The 24009-nt window shown below is 38.4% G+C and overlaps 3 protein-coding genes across 4 annotated transcripts; 2 read left to right on the forward strand and 1 right to left on the reverse strand.

The window, feature by feature from the left end:
* Positions 1-3517: 3517 nt before the first annotated feature.
* LOC131319878 (protein DOWNY MILDEW RESISTANCE 6) lies at positions 3518-17963 on the forward strand. The gene is made up of 4 exons (XM_058350308.1): positions 3518-3878; positions 4034-4281; positions 17135-17459; positions 17635-17963. The coding sequence occupies exons 1-4, from the start codon at positions 3681-3683 to the stop codon at positions 17875-17877; spliced, it is 1014 nt and encodes a 337-aa protein (XP_058206291.1). The 5' UTR covers positions 3518-3680; the 3' UTR covers positions 17878-17963.
* Positions 10966-14893, reverse strand: LOC131319879 (uncharacterized). Its single transcript, XM_058350309.1, has 2 exons — positions 14166-14893; positions 10966-14080 (listed from the first exon to the last, which is right to left on the reverse strand). The coding sequence occupies exons 1-2, from the start codon at positions 14415-14417 to the stop codon at positions 13799-13801; spliced, it is 534 nt and encodes a 177-aa protein (XP_058206292.1). The 5' UTR covers positions 14418-14893; the 3' UTR covers positions 10966-13798.
* Positions 17964-19024: 1061 nt separating the features above from the next.
* Positions 19025-22042, forward strand: LOC131319881 (RPM1 interacting protein 13-like). Of its 2 annotated transcripts, none has more exons than XM_058350311.1 (3): positions 19025-19438; positions 21438-21524; positions 21708-22042. In XM_058350311.1, exons 1-3 carry the CDS (start codon positions 19202-19204, stop codon positions 21852-21854), a joined length of 471 nt encoding a protein of 156 aa, XP_058206294.1. In that variant the 5' UTR covers positions 19025-19201; the 3' UTR covers positions 21855-22042. The 2 variants fall into 2 exon arrangements, with proteins under 2 accessions (XP_058206294.1, XP_058206295.1); XM_058350312.1 differs by having other exon boundaries at positions 21731-22042.
* The last annotated feature ends 1967 nt before the right edge of the window (positions 22043-24009 follow it).

Here is a 24009-nt window from a genome sequence, read left to right on the forward strand (position 1 = left end):
TCTGCCTCACTCTCATAACGGGCCCAAGGATAAGCTCACATGTCCACGCGCTTGGACAACCCCACGGGGGTAACCCAAAAAAGAATTTGTAAACCCAACAAAAAAAGAATTTTATGAATCTCCCCCAACCAAAAAAAAGGTTTTCGGATTAAATGAAGTTTTTTAGAATACAATCAACTGGTGATATTTACGGGGATTAGTTATTCCAATAACTTATAGATATTTGAAAATAATATTACTGACTATCAAGAGTCTTTTGACATCCTTGATTTTATAAAGTCTTGTTGGGGAGATGGTGGTTTTCAAATGGTACGGATTTGCTTATCAAATCTTGTTAAGTATACCGGTTACAGTTGTTTTGACAGAAAAGAGTTTTTCTAAGTTAAAGTTGATAAAAACTTAGTTTCGGACTCCATGCCACAAGAGAGATGAAATGGGTTTGATATGATGTCAATTGAAAATTAATACTTAGATAAGTTAATAGTATAACGACTCTTAAATGAATATTTACTTTTAAAATATGCAAGAAGAAGTTGTTTTCATTGAATCAAATCATGCTAATTAATCATAAAACATTGTAATCAGGATCACATTTGGATTTTAATTTTTTGCTGTAGTTCAAGCTAAATGCAGAATGAAAGTAGAAAATTAGTACTTAGATGGTGTTGAATCAATGGAGCCACATGTGACAATGGTACATTATCCTTGCGTAGCCTTTTCATCAATGTAGCCACAAAAAATGTGTGAAATGGAACTGCTCAACGTGCATGGCCTCCCTCCACAGAGGAGCGGAGGTTCGAGCCCCATGGGAGGCAAATTTGGGATTCAGGACTATGGACCAAAGTTGTCAATTCCATACCGGTCAGCGTACCGTTTTTACTACTGAAATGGTACGTACCAGTACCGGACTGTATCTCGGTACCGTTTCGGATTTACCGCTATTAATATTTTATATATATTTAATATATATCTACCAAGTTGCAAAACCATTTCCGTGAAATAAATGACAACAAAAAATTATCCAAAGAGACTCAAAACAAAGTTATGAAAATAGATCAGGATTTCATCTGTGATTTTAATCGAAGAAAATCATATATAAGCCCATAAGTTTCTTTTAATTAGTTTAGAGCCTACAACTTATGTCATAAAAAATAAAAAAGAAAGAGAGAAGGTAATTTTGTACCGTTCGGAACACCGAAACAGACCGGTATCGTCCGGTACATCCGGTATTGGCCGGAACAGGCCGGTATTTCAACCGAAATGGATCTTGAGTCTTTGTGTTCTGTTTAAGCACCGGTATTGTCACTGCCGGCTCTGAGCTAAGCCGAGCAAGGCGGCGGCCTTAAGCCCCCGAAATTTGGTGAAAAATTGGGGCCCCTATACCTAGGTGCGTAATATACACACACACACACACACACACACACACACTCACTTAATGAGTGGCTTCCAGATACCAAAGGAGATAGCCAGCCAAGTGGTAAGTTTAAGTCTTGATATCCAACAGATTCAAGGTTCAATTCTCAGCCCAAGCAACTATCAGCCTTTTTTTTCCTTCTTTTGTTTTCCTTGAGATTTTTTTTTTTTTTAAAGAAAAATAGGCCCCTGTTTTACAAGTTCGACTTATGCCCCAAGAATCTCAGGGCCGGCCCTGGGTATTGTACGTACCGGCAAGTATGGAACGGATTTCAAAACTTTGCTATGGACAACATCTAGACCTCTTGTTGACTAACGTACTAATACTCTGCTAATCCCCATTGATATATACAACATTGGCAGAAAAAAAAAAACGTGGCCTTCAAGTATTGGTCGATTCATTAATTGGTCCTGTATTGAGGTGGCTGTAGAGAATAATTATTCCTTGCCCCGGCGGCCGGCGCATTGTAGGTAAATGCCCAAAACTCTCAAAATCGTCCCAAATTTGTGTAGATTGAGTCCAAACAAATGTGTAGTGATGAGAGAATTGAGACACCCACCTACCATGGATCGGGGGCACCGATTAGTCACTTGACTGCAGAGATGAAAACTTTTCTTTCTTTCTTTGGTATAAAAGAGCATAGCTATTTTAATCCATTCGTTATCTTCTTGCAATTGTAAAGTAATTACAACCGGAGGAATCCACAGCCGCTTTTGATAGCATACACCCACAACGGTTACAGCTTCCCTGAATCCATGGCTAAGCGACGCCGATCGAGTTGAACCGCTCCAAGAGATACCTGCAACCAGAGATAAGAGTGCACAGAGGATGTCGATCAGATCGTAAGTTACCGTCAAAGGGTAAGATTTGTAACCATGACTGCATCCGCTTCCACCTCAATGCTAGCAAGATTAAAGTTCTGTCCCTTCTTCTTCTTGTTGTCTAATCCGTTCCCTTAGTTGCCCGTAATTCCGCCGCAAGTGGAGAGCATGGAAACACAAGACCTAGATCTATGACGGTTCCTTCGATGGGCGATAGCTACCTAACATTAACTTCTTCTCCTCGATTGTGTAACGGGGTACTAAAGATGACGACTTCACATCTCTGTGCACGATAGCAACGTTACCAAGCTCTTTTCCGGTTTACCCAATGTCAAGCTCTTTGGTCTAGGTGCCTTCTCCACGGTCTGTTGTTAGACCGTCAAAAAGTGTTTTTAACAGCTCAGATTTGAAAATCTGGACCATTGAATGGAAAGATGAATAATTACGATAAAATGATAGAGTCTTAATCCAAGATGTGCATTTTGTAGAGTTCGTCGGGTTGTATAGACACACAACAAATTAACCCTATCAAATATCAACTAATATTTGAATATAAGTGACTTGTGCGAGAAAAAATAGATGCACAATATATTATTTGGATCAAAGAGGGGCCCAAAATAATCCACATTGAACCGAACCGGACTGGACAGGACAGTGGGTAAACTAGATGGAAGCTTGGTCCGACAGGAGCCGAGCACCCATTCCACGAGTCTGGTTAATTAGAGTTGCACTTCCTTGTTTTATTCATGCTTGAGTCTATTGTATTACAGTGAGCGTAGGTTCTTTTTACTATTTGCCCTTTAACTTTTAAGGTAATCAAATACGAAAAGTTTTGTGAGCATTAAAAAGCAGCAGTAATTCATCAGTTTACCTAAGGGCCTGTTTGGTAAGGGTATTAAAATGTTGGGCGGGGGGGATGAATATTTTGGGGGACTGGTGGAATTACAATTAATCCCTGATTTGGTTGATTTTGAGACCTCAGACTTTAGTACAGCTGCAAGGGGACTGGTTAAGAATAGAGTGGAGGGTGTCACTAAATAACAACTTCTCGATTACCCATTGGATTGGGAGATGCTGTCAGGCCGAACACCTCCGTTTGGCGGCATCTCCGAACCGTTACTTATTATCCTTCCCACCCACGGTCAAATGATAGTTTCTTATTTTTGGCCTGTGTCGGCATCCATGGTGATATTTTTTTGAGATTTAAAAATGAATGAGTTTTCGTAAGTGACATTTTTAATATGTAGTCCAAAATTTATAATGAAAACGCCCCCTAATTTTGCTTGACTTCACAAGTCAACCGCCTCACCGCTATTTATATGCTCACGTTGAGCGTATGATTCCTCACCTTCCGGGAAATTTCTTGAAGAGGTTTCTATTTATTCCAATTTCCCCCCCTTCTTTCTCTTTTTTCCTTTCCCCCTGTTTTTGGTTCACCGGAATCCATGGATACTAAGGTAATCTCCACTGGAGTCCGTTACACCCGTCTCCCGGATAGCTACGTCCGGCCAGAGTCCGACAGACCAAAACTGTCCGAGGTAAAGGATTGTGACGACGTTCCCATAATTGATCTAGGCTCTGAAGATAGAACCTCAATTGTCCAGCAAATAGGCAACGCTTGTCTACTGTACGGCTTTTTCCAGGTACTTATTCAACACAAGTAATATTTTTCTCTCATTTTTTTTTTTTATTATCGGCGAAAATCAGTATGGTCAGGATCCGTATTTTAGTTTATTTATTAATCGACTCTTGACTTTATTGGGTTTTGATCGATGTTCCAATTTGTGAAAACTTCCAGGTGATAAATCACGGGGTGTCGATGGAAGCGGCGGAGAGAATGCAAGAAGTGGCGCACGAGTTTTTCCTGTTACCGGTGGAGGAGAAAATGAAGCTGTACTCCGACGACCCAGCAAAGACCATGAGGCTGTCAACCAGTTTCAATGTGAAAAAGGAAACGGTACATAATTGGAGGGACTATCTAAGGCTTCACTGCTATCCTCTGGATCAGTATGTGCCCGAGTGGCCTTCCAATCCCTCTTCCTTCAAGTAAGATCCCCCCCCCCACCCCCCCCCCCCCCCCCCCCCCTCTCTCTCTCTCTCTCTCTCTCTCTCATATTGCCGCCCACTTATGTTGAAAATTGACACTACAATGTGGTGGTGGTAATCTAGTGAATGAGATTAGGTCAAAGTCTCTCCACCCATTTTATTCCATTCAAGTTATTTTTAAAAAAAGGTGGTATGATGTGCGCAACAGTACGTACCTCGTATGACAACTAGGATCAAATCCTTGCATTATCTTTATCACATCCTCGGGTTTCGTGACGTAATTGGTTATTACACCAGGTGATATTGCATCTCTTTCATACTCAATTTGTCAACTTTACGTCACTGTCATGCGACTTAAGTTATTTTATTGACAACCAATAGTTTTCTATTGGTTTTCCATTTGGCGCGTGATAAGAAAAAAGAGGTGGTTTTTTTACCCCTTCTTATAGCTATGTATTTTCCTTAATTGATAGAGTAGAAATGAGTAGTATTTACAACTACTCATAAAGTCCCTTCATTTTCCTTATTAAGAGATAAAGAATTGTCTAGGACCACAAGAGTAATGACTCATCTTTCGTTTCTAGGGAGGAGGAGATTAAGGTACTCTTCCACGTGGTAAAGGTCGCGATTATTTGATTCCTAATTATGGGGAAATCGTACACTTTTTCAAGTATAAAGTCGATACTATACAAGGTTTAAAAAACTGATTCTTTACACGTCGTGCCATAAAAAGCATAGCGTTTTATATGCTGTTATAACTAGATTTGAAATAGGCACAAATTATGCTTTGATTCTTTTATGGCACGTTTGGATAGAGAATTTATTTTGGGTAGATTTGTAATGAGGGGAGATTTGAAGGTAGATATGTAATGAGGGGTGATATGTTAAGAAGGTGGCCCCACCTTTTAAGAAGGGTAGATTTATAATGAGGTGTTTGGATGATTTTTTGAGAAGAGGGATTTGGAAGGTGGATACGATGGTATAAGATGTGAAATGACTTTATTACCCCCATATTTTCAATTTAATGGACAAATTAGATTAATTTCACTATAATTAGAATAAATACATATTTATCATTAATTGTGGAATAAAATAAATTCATTAAGTCTTTAAAATGTTTAAACCTTATATGTTTTAAAAAAAAATTGGAGTTATTTTTTCGTATGGCTCTCATTTCTTACCATTAACCATTATTTTTTTAATTTGTGAGAAGATTCTAGAATACTGTAAAAAAAGTTCAATTTTAATTGAGAGAAAAAAAGATTAAAAAAGAGAAAGAAAAAAAAGAAAACTACTCCTCCGTATCAAAGGGGTGGCATCCCACCCATTAGATCAAGAGTAGTGCTACAGGTACCGACGGGGTCGGTACCGAAATCGTAGGGACGGCCGCGCCGGGTCGTCTCCGGCCACCGGAAGGCCGATCCGAGCCGTCCAAAAATTCTAAAAAAAAAAAACGAGGGGGCCCGCGCAAGAATCAAAGGCATCCGATGTGTGTAAGGTGCTTGATCCGAACACCCTTTTTCGTGTATATATGTATATTCCGCGGAATATACATATATACACGAAAAAAAGGTGCTCGGATCAAGCACCTTACACACCTCGGATGCCGTTGATTCTCGCAAAGGTCCCCTCGTTTTTTTTTTTTAGAATTTTTGGACGGCTCGGATCGGCCGTCCGGTGGCCGGAGACGGCCCGGCGCGGCCGTCCCTACGATTTCGGTACCGACCCCGTCGGTACCAATATCATTTCTGTTAGATCAAAACCCTCTCTAATCAGAAAAAGAAGAGAATTGTATGGGATTAAAACCCAATATGCATTCAGAAGAGAATGTATGGGATTAAAATTTCATATCTAAAACCCACCGCGACAACCCACAGATTTCTCTCTCTCTCTCTCTCCCCACATCAAGCATCCAAACTAGAAAACGAGCAGCTAGTCATCTCTGTCTCTCTCTCTCTCTCTCTCTCTCTCTTCGTTTTCTGTCTTGTTTTTTCTGTCTTCGTCTTTTCTCTCTCCGTTGGTGATGGAAGATAAAAGGGGAGGGCAAGACAGTCAAATAGGAACCCGGATATAGCAACGACAGGGGTAACCCAGTTCTTAGCAAATCCACCTTCCCCCTGATTTGTAATCCCAACAGTAACAAATCCCCCTTTTAAATCAGGCATCCCTTTTCTCTTCCAAACATCGATATGGCGAGGAGGAGGATTGGCAATCAGGGGGCCTCACAAATCCGAGAGCTTCTCCCCCATCCAAACAGGCTGTTAAGGCGGTGGCATCTCCATCAGCCCTAGTACTCCTCAGTTTCGGAGGTTTTGTCGAGCTGCGGGGCTGGAAACGGGAACCAACAGCCTCGTCAGAAAACCTCGTCACTCCTTTATGGCCACAGTGACTTGTCACACCCAACTCGTCAATGTGGCACTCGATGCTTCCTTCTCTCTCTTTCTCTTTCTCTCTCTCTCAGCCTTCAAAGCCACCAGATCTTTGCCCGCGAGCTATTGTGTCATTGTTGTCACTGTCGCTAGTGTTGGCTACGGTAAAGAGTTTGGTGTTCTTTTACACCAAACTCTTTAATTTAGAGTACAAAGAAGAACAAAAAAACTCTCCGTCGGTGCTATTGTCGAAATCGTAATCAGATATGTAATTTGTTTCTTACTTCTGCGGGTTTAGGATGGAGGCGATGAAAGATTTTAAGGGAGTGGCTTTTTGTGAAAGATAACGATCCATGCCAGCTGACCTACTAACTCTTAACCTAACCACGTTGCTCAAAAGGTTAACCTCAACTTGTATAATAACTGATCGGAATTAATCACTTATATTTCATAGTCAATTTCATTACATAGCCGATGTGGGACTTCACGTGAAATTTATTTGAAAGATAAGTTGTAATTCAAATTGTCATTTTTGTTAGGTTGTTGGGGTGTTAGGCTTCATTTCGCTAACAAAAATAAGTACTTTTTTAAATTAAAAGGTGATGTATTGTGAGAGAATGACTTATTTCGTAAATCACAAAATAAATACTTAAAATTAAGAATTTTAGCAGAACGGGAACTTAATGTGTTTATAGGTATCTAAAATAGAATTTGATGTTTCATGTAGGCAAAATAACTAAAAACTTTTCAAGATTCTCCGGTAAGAATAATGCTAATGACAACCCATTGAGTTCTCAATAAGACATAAAGAGGACCAAAAAAATAAAGTTTTCTATGTGTTAAAAGTGGTTTGAAAAGTGTAAATAGCGAATCGAAAAATATGTATATATATATATATATATATATATATATATGGGACGGTTCCGGAGACACCTAAAAGAACACTTAAAAAAACACCTCATAGTTTTCGATCAAATTTTGATGATTCGAACCGCTCAATGTGATCAAAACGTGATTTTTGTTAATGTCTCGCGGGCACCCTTAAAATCACATTCTGCACACATTGAACGGTTCGGATCATAAAAACTTGATCGGGAACTATGAGTTTGAAATTTTGGGTGTTTTTTTGGGTGTCGTTTGAACCGTCCCGATATATATATATATATATATATATATATATATATATTTCTTGTTTAACGAACCATCCAATGATCACCAAACTTATGAAATTATCTCACGTACTAAGAAATTGGGTAGGGACCAATTAAAAATTAATTCAATCACGACTTCAAAGCCACCATCCAAGTTTCATATTAAGTAATTCAAATCAACAATCAAAGTAAATTGCAATAAAATTAAACAACAATGACACGAGATATGCGTGGAAACTATTTATGGTTAACACATTCTAAGTATAAAATAAGAACTGTGCTACTGGTATAGACAAAAAAATTGTACCAATGGGTACAAACCCCTTTTTTGTCCCATTTTTGGTCTCAAAAAAATGATCGGAGTCGCTCATATTGTTTAAAATACTTTACTTATGGTCACTACAAAAAGTAAGCTTAATCCGGTATCGGTAAGAATATTTACGAAACATCTAAACTTTAATCTATTTCGTAAATATTCTTAATAATACCGGATTAATCTTATATTTTTTTGTAGAGACCGTAAGCAAAGTATTTTAAACAAAATGAGCGACTCCGATCATTTTTTTGAAACCAAAAAGGGATTTCTACCCATTGGTACAAATTTTTTGTCTATACCAGTAGACTTTTTGATAAAATAATGGCCTAATCTATTAAGTTTTTTATAAATCAAAATGTTTAACAAGAAGACTAATAGTTAGGAATTGCCAACTTTTACATGAAATCACATCTAACTCCTCTTCTTGATTAGTCCCTCGTGCCCCTTATTGACTCCCAGGACTCATCGAGGCAAAACCACCTCGACTTCCGCTCTAGAATGGCTCCGTTATCATCTGCCCATGGAGATTCATAGGCATGAATGAAATGGGAAGATTGGATGTAAAATAGAAAAATTGAATCGAACACATACCGGATTGAGTTGATTTTCTGCGCCATCCACTCAATTTTTTGTTTTAAAATTATTAAACGACTCGAATTTTATTTGTCTACCGATTTTCGGTACCCTCAGTATGGGCACTGTCGGCACCTATAACAGTAGTCCTTAAATTAATGCGTCATAAAGTCTTGAAAATCCCGGGATTCTCTATAAGTGCGGATCTCGTGCACAGTCAGGCCGGGTACAAAAATCAAGTTGAGAAAACAATTAAAAAATGTATCACATGGCTTGCGTCAACGCGGCATCGTCATCTGGTGGCAGATATGACCGTTAAAACCGAGTAAAGTGTCGTAAGCGATGACGGTATTTGCAAGTGACATCCCTGACATCATCAATCGACACTGGTGATGCTAACAATGTCGTCATAGCGTGGAGTACAACTTCACCACTTGATACTGGAGTAGTACAAGGGATAACGTCGACTCTTCGTGACGTGGTGTACAACTTGTCCGGTGGATCCTTTACCAAGTACTCCTGCGTGGTCCCCGCACCCCGTGTGGGATAGGCTAAAATGGAAAAAATCCAACAAAATTTTTTTTTTTTGAGACATATGTCGTTCTTATCGCATGCATCAGTTTCAAGTTCATTTAGCGAAAGTAACTTCTAGACAAACTTTTTAAGAAAATTCCTTCTTAAGTAGGGATGACAATTCACCCCGAGCCAGCCCCTGCCCGATCCCGAACGGGGCGGGGCGGGTTTTCATCAAATTTTCTGGTACTAGGACGGATTCAGGGGAAAATATTAAAATATCCGATCAGGACGGGGTGGGTTTGGGTTGATGTTATACTGCCCTAAAATATTTTTCCATACAAAATTATATTTTTAATCTAATTCTTTATCATTAAACTTCAAAATATATATTTATACCCCACTATTTTTCTCATTATTCTAAAAAACCTATTTTTTTCGTTATATTTCATCATTATAATAAGAGATAACACCTTATATATATAACAATTTTTTTCTTTTTTCCTTTAGTTTTGATTTTTTTTTTCTTATTTTTCACGGGACAGGTAAATCCAATCCCTAAACGGGACGGGAATGGGGACACCCACGAATAACCCAAGCGGGATTGGGGTATTCCAAAACTCGCCCCGCCCCGTTGCCATTCCTATCCCAATCCCTAAGCCACCTTTGGCAAAAATTTTGGCTGTTTTTCCTTGATTGTTACAATCGGATCAAAATTTTCACATCCTATCATCTTTCTAGATCGAAATAATAAAAAAAAGTATATATTGTATTATTGTTGTTATGGAAAAGGGTAACAATTTACGGAATTGAAAACGAACATTACACGTTATCACTCTTTTCCTGAAAGTCTTGGTACATGCGGTGACCGTCCTGCATGCCTATTGCGGCCCCACAAAAATACCTAAATTATTTATACCTTTTAAAATAATATTTTATGGAGCCTGTAAAAAATTAATAATATTTTATGAGATCCTGTAAAAAATTAGTTCTAACAAATATCAGTAGATATGTTTTTTGAATTCGTATGGTCTAAACTACAAAATACGAATTAAAAAAATATACTTACCAATATCCGTTGTAATTGATTTTTTACAGGATTTCATAAATATTATTTTAAAATTTATGGTTATATTTTGGTATTTTTGTATGGCCCGAAGGCCCTCACTACACGTGCGGTGGTTATAATGCTTCTGCTTTTTTTTATTTTATATATTTTAGAATGCATCCAGTACACTTTTTACTTTAGTCAGCTGTCATTCCGCCAATGGACTTATAATTCAGTGACACTTATTTTTTTTTTTAAATAGAAGGTGATGGTTCAATTCTCGCCAGGAGTGCGAGTACTTGGGGTGATAATTGATGTCCTTTGGAATTACTCCACCTGCTTGCCTCTTGATGGTTCCCCTTTAGAGGTAGATTAAACATCTATTGAGTGAGGAAATAAAAAATAAAAGCAAACTTTCGTTGTACTACATTTTGGGTAGTACACACTTGTTGTCTCTTCATAATTTAATTGAGTGCCGTGCCAACACACACTCACACATTTTTTTTTATTGAAAAAAAGTAGTAGTACTCCTTTTCCGCCGCAAAATATTTCTTAAAGCAACTTTCAAGCCAAACACCAAGACAGACAAATTTTGCCGCTAAAAATATAGTAACCACTCCTTTTTGTATCTAAATCTCACCCACGATCTAACCTATGACGTTGACGTGGCGGGTGGATCTCACGTCACGTCAGCAATAATTCAAAATTTAAATAAAAAAAAATGTGGAAATCTTTTTTCCTCAAGTCTGGTTCTTTTACAGAGAGAGAGGGGGGAAGGAGGTCGACCAATCCCAACTCCGGCAACCAACCTTCGCCCATCAGGCCATCACCCTTACATCCACAACATCGCCGCCGCCCGTCACCACTACCACATCCACCGTCGGTCCACCCACCTCCTCGATATCCTTCAACCTCTGTTGCTGCCTCCACCAAAACCCTAACGACCCCCACACAACCCCCACACCTCCTCAATCAAGAAACCCTCCCTCTGCTGCCGTCGTCGGCCTCAACCGCCACCGTCAACTCTTACCTAACAACAAGAGAGAGAGAGAGAAAGAGAGAGAGAGAGAACTTGGAGGTGGATTGTCGTCAGTTGTGATGTGTCGATTTTGCCAAAGGGTTGGTTGCCGGAGGAGAATCCGGTGGTGGTGTGAGTTGCCGGTGGTGGTGAGTGTAAAAGTTCTCTGGGTAATGAGAACTTCAGCTTTGTTTTTTAGTATTTCTTTCTGTTTTCGGCTGTTGTTGACGAGATATGGAACCTACCTAGCACGTTAGCGTCATGGGTTTGGTCGTTGGTGGGATTCGTGATCCCTAGATTTATTGCTTTCCGAAATGTTGATTGAGAGAGAGAGAGATAAGTGGCCGGTGCCATGAGTGGAGTGGAGTATTTTATTTTGATTTGGTTTTGAAAGTGTTTGCTTCGCTGGTCTTAAATGTCGGCAGAATAAAGGGCCACCGAAGCAAAGGATTAGTGAATCGTGACGTGACGTCTGTGTTCTTTTTTTCGAGAGAAGTCATTCAAATCAAAGATTTTCATTTTCATCAACATCGATTGGATGACGTGGGTGGCGACGTCCGTTTCTTGATTCTTCTAATTTTCGTTGGAAATCTACATGGAAAAAATGTGATAAAAAATTAGTATTCAACTAATATAACTTGGATATGAATTTGGCTTCCATAAACAATTACGCATTAAAATTTCATTTCGTTAAGATTTTTATTTATTTTTTATTTTACGAGATAAAGTCATTTTCTTACAGTATCACCTTTAATTGAATCTACATAGGGTAATTTTTTTTATTCTAAATGTTGTTTATAGAGAATTCAATTTGAATCTACATGGGGCAATTATCATGTTTCTATTTGTATAAAACATAAAAATTTGATAGAGACCTGCACTGCTCCGAATAGAACGACAATAAGGTGGGAGAATGATCTATATTGATAACTATATAGCGGAACAGAGCCTTAATATACTAGTAGTATTCAACTTGTGGGGTGGTGGTTTTTTGAAGTAGCTTGATGGATAGATCCAATCGATCGTAATCCTCTCCTAAGTTGACCTACAAACGGAAAAATCATTAGGCTCAGTTTGGATGACTGGAATCTTTAGTAAAAATAGGAATGTGATTACTAATAATCAATTTTCTAGGAATTGTATTCAGTAGGAATAAGAATATGATTACTAGGAGGCTTAGTTTTTTTTTTTTTTCACGGACTAGAAGGCTCTGTTTGGATGACCAAAATCTTTAGTAAGAACAGAAATGTGATTACTAGGAATCAAATTCTTAAGAATTTTATTAAGTGGGAATAGGAATATGATTACAAGAAATGAAATTCCTAAGAATACAATACCTGAAGTAATTTCATTCCAGTATTTGGATTAATTCAATAATCTTATGCATGTATAAATTATTTTGGAAATTTATCAAAGTCAATATCTCTTTTTTTTTTAATTGATTGGGCAAGAAATCTAAGATTCGTATGAGGTAAGGGAGAGATTAGATTCCTACTCAATCTGGTAATGTGATTCCTGGTCGGATGTGTCGTCAGGAATCACAATTCTATTCCTGTCTCTCCCAAACAAGGAAATCCTGGGAGTGTAGCATCACATTCCCATTATTGTTCCTTCAAAACGTCGAAATCATGAAAGTATGATGTCACATTTCCATTCCTTCTCAAAATTCTTATCATCCCAACTGAGCCTTAGTTCTACACTTCTACTTGGCTTCAGTTAGCCGGACGGACAACTGCTTCGATTCGCGACGATGCTTGGCAGACGCGTGGTCGGACCCGGGTGTTAAGAGCGTGACACCATAACATGCGTACCATCAACTGACTTATTGGCCCAATCTCGGTGCACATGCCAATCCGGGTCCGACCCACCCCACAACTATTGTTGAAAAACAAAAATAGGAGTACCATTGAGTATTGACTTTATAAACTTCCAACTGGGGACCGGTCTGGTCGGATCTCCCTAGGGAACATCGATTGTATTACTCCCCGTACCAGCTAAAGACCGGTCTAGTTGATATCCCTCGGGACCATCAAATTTTGCTGAACGCATTCTTTTGTAGCAAAGAGTCTCCATCGGTGATGTATTTCTTGTGAATCCTCTCCGGTCCAAATTTTAGATGGGAGCCGGCTGTCGTCGAAATTTTGACCGTTTAATGCTGCAATTAATAGTTTGGATCTGCTTAGAAACTTTCCGCACGAAGAATTGAATTCTTCTCGCGAGGAGTTTTGCGAGAAAATCTGAACCATTAATTTTTCCGACGTGCGACCCAGATTAGGACTGTTTCTTCCGGTTCAAATATTTAATCAGTTGAGTATGAGAAACGAACTAATGCTAATCCAAACCTCTTTCTTTATTCGTCCGGGAGTGACGTACCTAAGAGGATAATAAATTAATAATCCCACACCAAGTGTACTACCCACGGCCACTTGGCCACGATAATAACATAATGTTTACTATAAGAATTTTCTTTTGGTACTTCAGAATATTCTTTTTTTATTTTATTTTATTTTAGGAGAAGCAAGAAATACTTCAGAATATTCTGTTTATAAATTTATTGAGTGAGTCTACAAACCATGAAATCAGGATCCAATCCATGACCACTAACGTGGCGGGATGGACCCACATCAACAGCTGAAAAAAAAAAAACAAAAAAACCAAAAAACCAAATTTGGTTCTCTCTCCTCCCTCTTCACCTACTCCCATGGACGCTCCCCACCTTCCCTCAGACCCCCTCCACTCGCCCACCCATAACCCACTGGTCTCACTCCCACCCGCCCCCGCCGCTGCCGGCGATTCCACCCAAACGATCTCCTGCAAAAGAAAAATAAATTTCATAAAAGTTGCAAAAAATTTGAGTTTGGAACACCCACCAAACAATTTCAGAAATATAAATTACATGATCTATGGAGGGGACTGGAATTGGAAGGCAGGAATTTGAGTTTGGGTGGAATCGGTGGCGGCGACGGCTGGTGGGAGTGGAGGCGTGGCGGCAGCAGTAGAGGTAGGAGGAGAGGATGGGGTGGACCGACACAGGTGATGGGCGGAGGGCCGGAGGGTTGGTCGCCGGAGGTGAATCCAGTGGTGGTGGTGGGAGTTGCCTGTGGCGATGGGTGTTGATTTCTCTTCCTCCCTCCCTCCCTCCCTCCATGAACCAGAGATGGGGTTGGGAGAAATTGATTTTTCATTTTTTTTTTTAATTTTGGATTTTCAGTGGTAGACGTTGGTAGTAGTGGGAGTCGCCGGTGGTGGTGGCCCTGGTGGGTCGACCTTCTTCTATCTCTGGTGCCAGGGAAGTCTCTCTGCAAAACAGAACCAGATCAGGGAAAGAAAAAAATTCAATTTTTTTCTTTATAAGTTTGGGCTGTTGCTGACGTAGCATGGGACCCACCCACCACGTCAGCATCATGGATTGGGTCGTGGGTGGGATTCATGATCTCTAGACTTTTCGAAATCTATTATCGTAACCCTGTGAAATATATTTAAAAAATTGAGCCGAAAGATCCATTAATTGAGTACAGCCATTGAAATGATATCATGTCGGACCACCTAGCGTAAACGTACACACAAGCGGTTCTTTTAGACCGGTCCCGCATTAGAAGATTTATTTTGTGCCGTATGTGAAATGTTACTTTCCCGTCCCAATTTAATTATTCTTTTTAGAGTTCGTCTCACTTTTCAATTAATTGTATCGTGTAACTTATAATATTTTATATGATTTCAAAAATATTGTATTATAAAATTAATCGAGATCTATTAAACAAAATTCATATTCAATATGAAATTCTTTGCGGATTTAAAGATCGGTCTTGCTATTGTCAGCCCACTGGGCTGACGATAAGTATACTAAAAGACAAGGAAAACACGTATTTTTGTGTACTTTTTATACCTTTAATACACATTCACACACTCGCTATTGTCAGCACATTGGGCTGATTTTAAAATTTTCCTTTGAAGATATAACTACTTTTTTAACTGGTTAAAATAAAACAAGAAACAATTAAATTGGGATGGAAGAAGTAATTTTTTGGAACCGACAACTGGTCACTGTCTAGTTTGGATTTTTGTGGGCCAGAGAAACAATGATCGAAACCATTCATGTTATAGAGCTCATTAAGAACTTCAACCTCATCATAAATCATATTTATCGGATATTGTTTGATACTCGGTCATATATTATCGGATACTGTATGATACCCTTTAAGTAATAACTTTACATGTTGGAATTTCTAATACGAAACTAAATACTCCCTCCGTTCCCATTTTTTTGGTCCCTCATTCTATCCGGATAGAAAATTGATTATAATTTTAGATTGGTAATACTGTTTATATGCAATACGGATCTTGTTTGTTTAACATCAGTAATTCAACTCTTGAAGGCCTCACACTTAGATTTGTCTTAGAGCATCTCCAATTTAATACTCTATTTTATTTATAAAGCGATTTTAGAGGAGATCCTCCATATTTTCTCCCATCCTCTAAATATGGAGGATCAAAATTCCATCCTCTCAAATAGAGGAGGCTTGAAAGGATGGATTGAAGGAGTTTAATACTCTCAAATGGAGAAATAGAACATGAGTTGGAGATGTTCTTAGGCCTCAAAAGAGGTTGGGCCGCGCCTGGCAATTGAAAGGGAAAATGGTATCTGTACACCACCTAGCGTACACGTAAAGAGCCTAGGCCCAGTTTTTGGGCTGTCCATGTTGGTTTTTCATAGTGCTGTGCAACTAGGCCCAGTTCTTTCTGCCGACCAGCCTGCTCACGACTAATCAAATTGTATGTAAAACAAACCACAGTTCTAGATCTCCACTTGTGTTTGACTCGCTAAGAATTCTTTTGACACTCACTCGTTAAATGACATCACAACACGCTCGCCAAAGACTGCATCGAGATCGAGGAATATACAACGGAGCGTTTCTGCTAAGCTAAAAGTTATGAACTACTCCTTGTAATACTACTTTGTAGTTAAAATGAGAAGGACGAGATGAAAAAAGTTTGAAGAATGGATGTGGAAATAAATTTTAGTGCAGGAGAAACAACCTTACTTTTGATAATATATTATAGACGAGAAAGATAGCGGAAATGGGACTAGACACGAAGTGGGTACAAACACGAAGTAGGTTAGGATCAAAGAGAGAGAGAAAGAATACAAGGGAAGATATTATAAAACACATGGATACTTGTATTAACTGACTTGCCCCTTTACAACAGGGAAGGGACCTCCTTTTAGAGGCATCAAAGGGTCCCTTGCTTACATCATAGAACAGTATGTACGTACAACCATAATTAGTTTACATTATTACAAGTTACTATTACTAGTCCACATACGTAGACTTTTTCTACCTATTATCTGCAACACTTAATACTCCTGACAAACTACTTTTACATTTATGGACAATTCAATTGTATACCCCAATTATTCACCTTCTCTGGAAAAGAGGATAACACTTCCATACGTTATATTATACCACACAAAAGAGACAGTTGGTATAAGCACGTGATTGTCACTGTGGATCATCTGAGCTACTTTCTTCATCTCTGTCAGTCAAGTGATACTGGGTCAAAAGATAGCGAATATTTTGGCGTCATTATTCCGGATAAGTATCATTGAATTTCCAGTTTGCAGTTTCATAATGGAGGAGAGATGAGGGAACTTCTGCAGGTGTCAATCCATTGAGTGAACACAGTGTTTGAGTCATAAGTGATGTAGGAATTGGTTTTGCCGAAATAGCATGATGAAAATAGAATGATTTTGGTACAGTAGCAAGCCTGCCTACAAATGATTTTAGCAAATGATGTTTTGACCTCAACAATTGGAGTTCCTCTATCCCTATTCTAATGCTATTTTCTATCATGATGTTTTAACAGGGACACTGTGAGTGATTATTGCAAGCAAGTTAGGGAACTTGGGTTCAGATTGCAGGAGCTCATAGCAGAGAGCTTAGGCCTGGAGAAAGACCACATCAAAGATGTGTTGGGTGAGCAAGGACAACATATGGCCGTCAACTACTACCCACCGTGCCCGCAACCGGAGCTGACCTACGGGCTGCCAGGCCACACCGACCCGAATGCCCTCACCATTCTCCTGCAGGACCTTCAAGTCTCAGGCCTTCAAGTCCTCAGGGATGGGATGTGGATGGCTGTCAAACCCCACCCGAAAGCGTTTGTCGTTAACATCGGCGATCAATTACAGGTGACCTCTTCTTTAAAACCTTCCTGCACATAATACAGTTAAACAATGGAAAAGGAATTTGTAGAGTCCATTCCTGTGTTTTTTGAAAAACAGATTATACTCTTCCTCCTCTTTTTTTTTTTTTTTGGTTTTTTCACCTTCAAAAAAGGGTTTATATAGAAGTGAGTGATTGTAGGCTCTGAGTAACGGAAGATACAAAAGTGTGTGGCACAGAGCCATTGTCAACGCCGATAAACCGAGGATGTCCATTGCCTCTTTCCTTTGTCCCTCCAACGAAGCCTTGATAAGCCCTCCGGCGAAGCTCACAGAGGATGGAACTGGAGCCGTTTACAAGAGCTTCACCTATGCGGAGTATTACAAGAAGTTTTGGAGTAGGAATCTGGATCAAGAACATTGTTTGGAACTTTTCAAGAATTAATAAGAGAATAAATTCTTTACACTACCGTTGTAAACATTTGTTTTCTCCAAATCAATTATATTGCGCCACGTCGCCATGTTTTCTTGATTGGGACGCCACTGTTTTGTATTGCAACTGCAAAACAGTGGCGTCCCAATCAATAAAACATGGCGACGTAGTGCAATATAATTGATTTGGAAGAAACAATTTTTTACAACGGCGGTGTAAAGAATTTATTCTCAATTAATAAAGGTGTTGTAGCTGTCCGATTCATGAAACCGCCCTCATGCTCCCTCTGTTCTATATTGTCGGCCTACTGCGGAAAGACATGCAATTTTCGGTTAAAAAAATAAAGAATTTCCGTGCATAATTTTAAAGTTTTTCGATACCAAATTAAAGAAACTAATTGAGTATTTAATTTGATGTCGAGAAATTTATAATATTATGTGCGGAAGTAGCACGTTTTTTTACCCTTAAATTGCACGTTTTTTTAGTGGTAGACCGACAATATGGACCGGAGGGAGTAGTGAACATGAAGCGTATTAGTCTCATGTTCGGATCCAGGGGTGCTGTAGTGCACCCACGTGTAGTGCATGTGTAGGACAGCACATAACCGTCGATCTCATCAATCAACGGTTCAGATCAAAAATCAATCAACGGTTCTCATCCAAACTCATGCTGGATGGGATTTGCTTTTGTTTTCTTTGTGTTGGGTTGATCTTTTTTGTTCCCCAACTTTTTTTCTCGATGTACCCTTTCGAGCTCTAATAAAATTTCCTTTGCCGAGCAAAAAAAAAAATTATAACCGGTAAACAAGTCATAATTAAAAATTATATCTCATCTATTCATTGTCAAGATCGACGGCTCATGTGCGCCCTCCAGGACCATGTACTATAGAATTTCCCAATCCCTCGTGTGTCTTGTCTATGTTTTACATGCGGTGGATTGAAAGTTGATTCAAAATAATGTAATAAATATGATGTAAAGAAACTATACATTCCATTGTTGTAATTTATGGCTTGATCATGCATGTATCATGTATTGGTTGTAATTTATGGCTTGATATATGATTAAATCGGTTGATGATTGAAATGACTTTTGCTTTGGTTGTTCACATATGAATTAAAAACTTTTGGCCAGTACGTAACTGGACTTTTTTGAGAGGAATTTGAAAAGCTGAAGAGGATGATATATTTTCGAAGAGACGGGCTTGGAAGTTGGAAGACCTGGTTCATCGAATTCAGAGAGCACAACTTTCTGGGTTTCTGACTGCAAATCTAATTGATTTCATAAATCCAATCGACCCTTTTCAGAGAGAGAGAGAGAGAGAGAGAGAGAGCATCGTATGGATAAGGGAGAGAAGGCGGGGAAGATGGCGATCAAATCATCATGGGGTGCGAGAAAAGTACTGCGTGTGAAAGAGGAGGTGGAGGTAAACATGAGAGAGAATGGAGAGAGAGAAGAAGACTGCTACATCCTTGATTCCGACCCAAATGACTCCCTAATAATTGACCTCTCCAAGCTCTCCATATCCAGTGATCTTGATGCCACAGACATTTCTGTCCTCGCTGAAAAAGGCCAGGTAAAATGCATATGAATAATTGAATGGGAGTACCGCATACTCCATATGAAATGTGTACTCATTTATGCTTCAACGGACAGACTTAGGCCCGTCCGCTAAGGTTTTTATTTTCTAAGTATTTACTTTCCGCTTTACGAAACAGATCATTCTCTCACAATATATAAGTACTTATTTTTCTTATCGGAACATGGCCTTAGGCCATCCACAGTGGTATAATCAAAAAAGGATAACCAAAAGTTGACACATCAGCTTTTGATTATTCACTCAAGAGGTTGCTAAGCTTAACAATGTTAAGCTTCACTACGGTCACTTCTAGTCCATAATCAAAATATGGGGTCCACTACAATTTCATTCTCTCTCCCCCCTGTTTCTCGTCATTCACTTCCCTCAATTTACGTTTTTTATGAGTTAAAATATATCGATTCCCTTTCTTAATTTTGAAAAAAAAATCGATGACTTCCTTGCCTCCTATTATGATTTTTTCGTTTTTCTTTTTTTCCGGGAGTGGGTAGTAGAAACAGGAAAGAAGAGTGAAACACCTTAATCCGGCGACGATGGATTGAATTGTAGATGATCGAGAAATATGAGTTTCACTTTTGGAGGAAAAGAAAGAGAAATAGTGTGTTGGCGAAGTGAAAAAGATATAGAGTAGCGAAAAAGCTTGGCTACATAAAAATTTTATTCTTCAATTTTATTTTTTTAACCAAAAAAAAAAAGAGTGGGCGAAGAAGGGAAGAAGAAAATACTAGTTGAAACACATGTGTATACAAATTTTGGAACTAGTTAACTTATGTGGTGTAGGATCCACAAATTTTGATTATTGAAAAAGGTTGTTAGTTTTGATTATCCAAAGCTCAAAATTTGATTATTTCTAAGGATTCTGTTAAGTTTGATTATACCATTGTGAGTAATTTTTTGCACCAATATTGTTAACTTTAAAAACAATTGGCGTTTGATTATACTACTGCGGATGGCCTTAGATGCCCAATTCAGTTCAAAGCTCTTGGGAATGGATTTCTATTCAAGTACCAATACTACAAATACTACATTAGTACAATTGAGATTACGGTTAGCGATATTGTGAGTTCAACGCTAGCCGTTTCGATTTTGAGACTTTTTTTTTTTTTTTTGTCAAAATCATAACAATCTAGTATTTTTTACTATGAAAAAGTTATATTGAGATTTGATGCCCCATTTGAAAGTTACTAAGATTGTTATGATTTTGGAGTTCAACTAAAAAAACCTCAAGAAACTAAGGCTCCGTTTGATAATCGGCTCCCGCCATAGGATTGGACTATTAATGGGATTGGTTGCTAATTCTTTGTTTGCCTTCACTCTCAATGGCCGGACTAACTTACCCATGGGACTGTGAGTCATGGGATTAAGGTGGATTACTAATACCTCCTGGGACATGGTATTATCAATCCAGTCCGGAGTCCCTCCAATACAATGACGAAAATACCCATGACTTTCTTAACTAATTATTCTTTGTTTGGTTCTATGACTATCTTAGGGCTCATGTACGAGAATTCTAGAGTTAAAATTTAATTATGACCCTTTTAGAATAAAATGATCAAAAAAATAAAATCTTCGCACCGGTTCAAAGAAATTAAAAATTGGAACACTTAATTTTTTTAGACTGTTTATATATTTAAAAAATATTGTTAAAAAATTAAGTGCTTCAATTTTTAATCCGTTTGAACTGGTGCGAAGATTTTATTTTTTTTATCATTTTATCCTAAAGAGTCATAATTAATTTTTTTAATCATATGTTATCCTCTAGTTTTGCATAAGGGTAAAAATAGAAATGTTTACTATCAATCCAATCCTATCTCATGTGAAACAAACATAATATTGATCTAATCTCATCCCAAACAAACATATTCATTATCAATCCCTTCTCATTACCAATCCCAATCATAATCCCATCTCCTTACGAATCTCACCCCTCTAATACTTTTATCAAACGATAATGAATGTATGTGATGATGATGTATAGGTGGCATGTAGAGATTATCCACATTCAAGGCATCTCTGCTTTATTAATCCCTTTGAGAAGACGCCTCATGAAAGCTACTGTGAACTGGTAAAATCTCAAATCAAGCCCATATATTAGAGGCTTTTTTTTTAATCCCTTTTCGACTAGGAGTATTTCTTTTGAAATCTTACGAATTGTTTCAAAAAGTTTGTACGCCAAAGTGTGTTCTTTAACGGTGTAGAATTTGGCCAAAGTGTGTTCTTTAACGGTGTAGAATTTGGTGAATTGCAGTGCTACTGTTTCGTTTGTGACAGGGTTGCCCCATGCAAAAAATGGTATGGAGTTACAGGGCATTGCCATGCGATTGACAACTTTTACTGGACCTGTCGGAGGAGAGACAAAAGAGAGAATAAAAAACTGAACCGACGAACACCTTAATTCGATTCAACCAATAAGAAGGAGGGTGAATAAAACTCAACTCGTTTTCTGATGGTGTTGGAACTTTTGGTTGTCATCCTTGCAATTTTGTCTTTGGGGTAGTTACAGTTGCAGGAATATTCATAGGAAACTTCTTGTAGTTTGAAATCCCCAGGTACTTGGGGTTGCATTACTCTTTTGAAAGTGGCTATGGGCATCTTTAATTATCTCGTTTACTCTTTTGAAAGTGGTTATGTTAGAATATAGTAATCATATAATATCATAATCATGTGCTGATATGATTAAGATATTATATGATTGCCTTGATTTTATTTTGATTGTAATTGATTACGATTTTATTAGTATGATTTGGATGATTCCCATCTATAATTTCGCTCCCTCTCTTTGTATAAATAGAGGCCTTATTATATAGTTTTATCATCGAATGCAACAAAATATTTCTTTCTCTCCTATTTAACAAGTTATTATACAGCTGTTGGGTTTTCGATTCAACACTTCGGGTGTATATTAATTTGCAAGTCTTTTGAATGCTTTTGAGCGATAGAAGTACAAGCACATAATGATTGACGAAGACGAGGAGTGAATCTTGAGTCTTGGCTATACATAGATGCTGTTAGAGTAAAATTGTGCTCTTTAAGTTAAACCAGCGTGCAAGCTTCCGTAGTCTACGGGGCACAAGTTTGTGAGACAGTTTATTGTGCCCCGTAGACTACGGAAGCTTCACTTGATTTTGAAGCTTTTAGAAGATAGCATGCGAGCAAATGATGAAGACACTAGACAGTAAGGTTGGTCTACAAACGAGCCGAGCTGAGTCTAGGTTCAACGTGTTTAGGGTCGACTTGCCAAAAATGTTATCAAATCGAGATTCGAGCTGCTTGCGAACGGCTCGGTTTGGTTGTAGCCCTACTATATATTACTAACTTATGCATTGTCAAGTATTTGGCTTCAGTAATGTGCCACAACTTTCCAAAACTGTAAAAAGCAGTAGGCCAAGTTCAGGCAACTCAAAACTTTTAAAGTTATGGTAACAAGTTCATCGTATTTCATTTTCTCTTTGTGGAGAAAGTGAAGAACAATGTTACATTGAGGAAAAGCTGTTACAAGTTAAAACCTATCATGGGCATACAATTACAACTATGCAAGAGCAAAATCACAAGCCACCAGGCTCCATACTTTTAGAAATGTATCAGAATCATCATCAGGATGTGTAGGGCCGTAGGGGTATCCCATCAAGATTTTGGACCTCGGTTTTCCTTTTTCTCTTCATTAAAGAAGAGGATTTTCCATCCATGGTTTTTACTATGTTAATTTTTGCATCAAACAAGTCAACTAATGGGTCATCATCGAGTAGTTAATCAAGTGGTATTGGGGCACTGCCACAAGGTGTCCAACAGCTTTATCCATTACACATTTCCGTGAAATTAATACTGTGTGGTGGATAAAAGTGTTGGAATGCCACCTGATGGTGGCCAAGACTACCAATGATCTTTCGTCATCATCATTTGATTGAAATGACGTTTCTTCTTATTCAGAACTGTCTTATCTAATGTGAGAAAAGTCCGTCTCGGACCAAATGTAATGATCAGATTTGTTCACTTTTCCAAACTCTTTGAAATTATCGATTGCGTTCCAAGATTATGTTTATCGAATATCAATTGATATGTTTTATGCCAGATTTATGCTGTAAAAAAAAAAAAACTGCCTCTTGGGGCTTTTTAACATGAGAACTCGGTCATTTTTTTCAACTAGATGCTCCTTCGTGCACAACACGAATGCATGCCCGTTGAAGGGAACAAATTTTTATATAGGCTAGATATGTTCTATTTGTAATTTCAAAGCTGGAAGCAATAGAAGAGCATGAAGAGCTGCAGAGTTGAAGAGCATGTACATAATCTGTACTTTATCCATAGATGGTGAAGGAGCATAAGAGTTGTAGAGTTCGTAGTGGCGATAGATAGCAAAAGTACTTAGGAAAAGTACGGAGTGCGCAACCTATTTACTGATGATACTTTGCATATGGAGTACATAGTTTGCTGGATTCAAAAGTACTTGGAAAGGAAACTTTTCATAGCAAAATATTGTTGCATCAGTTCAACTTGGGTTTTTTGCAAACATTTGGTTTTCTTGGATGATCAGATGGTGATGGAGTGGTGTT

This window comes from Rhododendron vialii, chromosome 3a, assembly GCF_030253575.1.
Source record: "Rhododendron vialii isolate Sample 1 chromosome 3a, ASM3025357v1".
In the NCBI taxonomy this organism is placed as follows: Eukaryota; Viridiplantae; Streptophyta; class Magnoliopsida; order Ericales; family Ericaceae; genus Rhododendron; species Rhododendron vialii.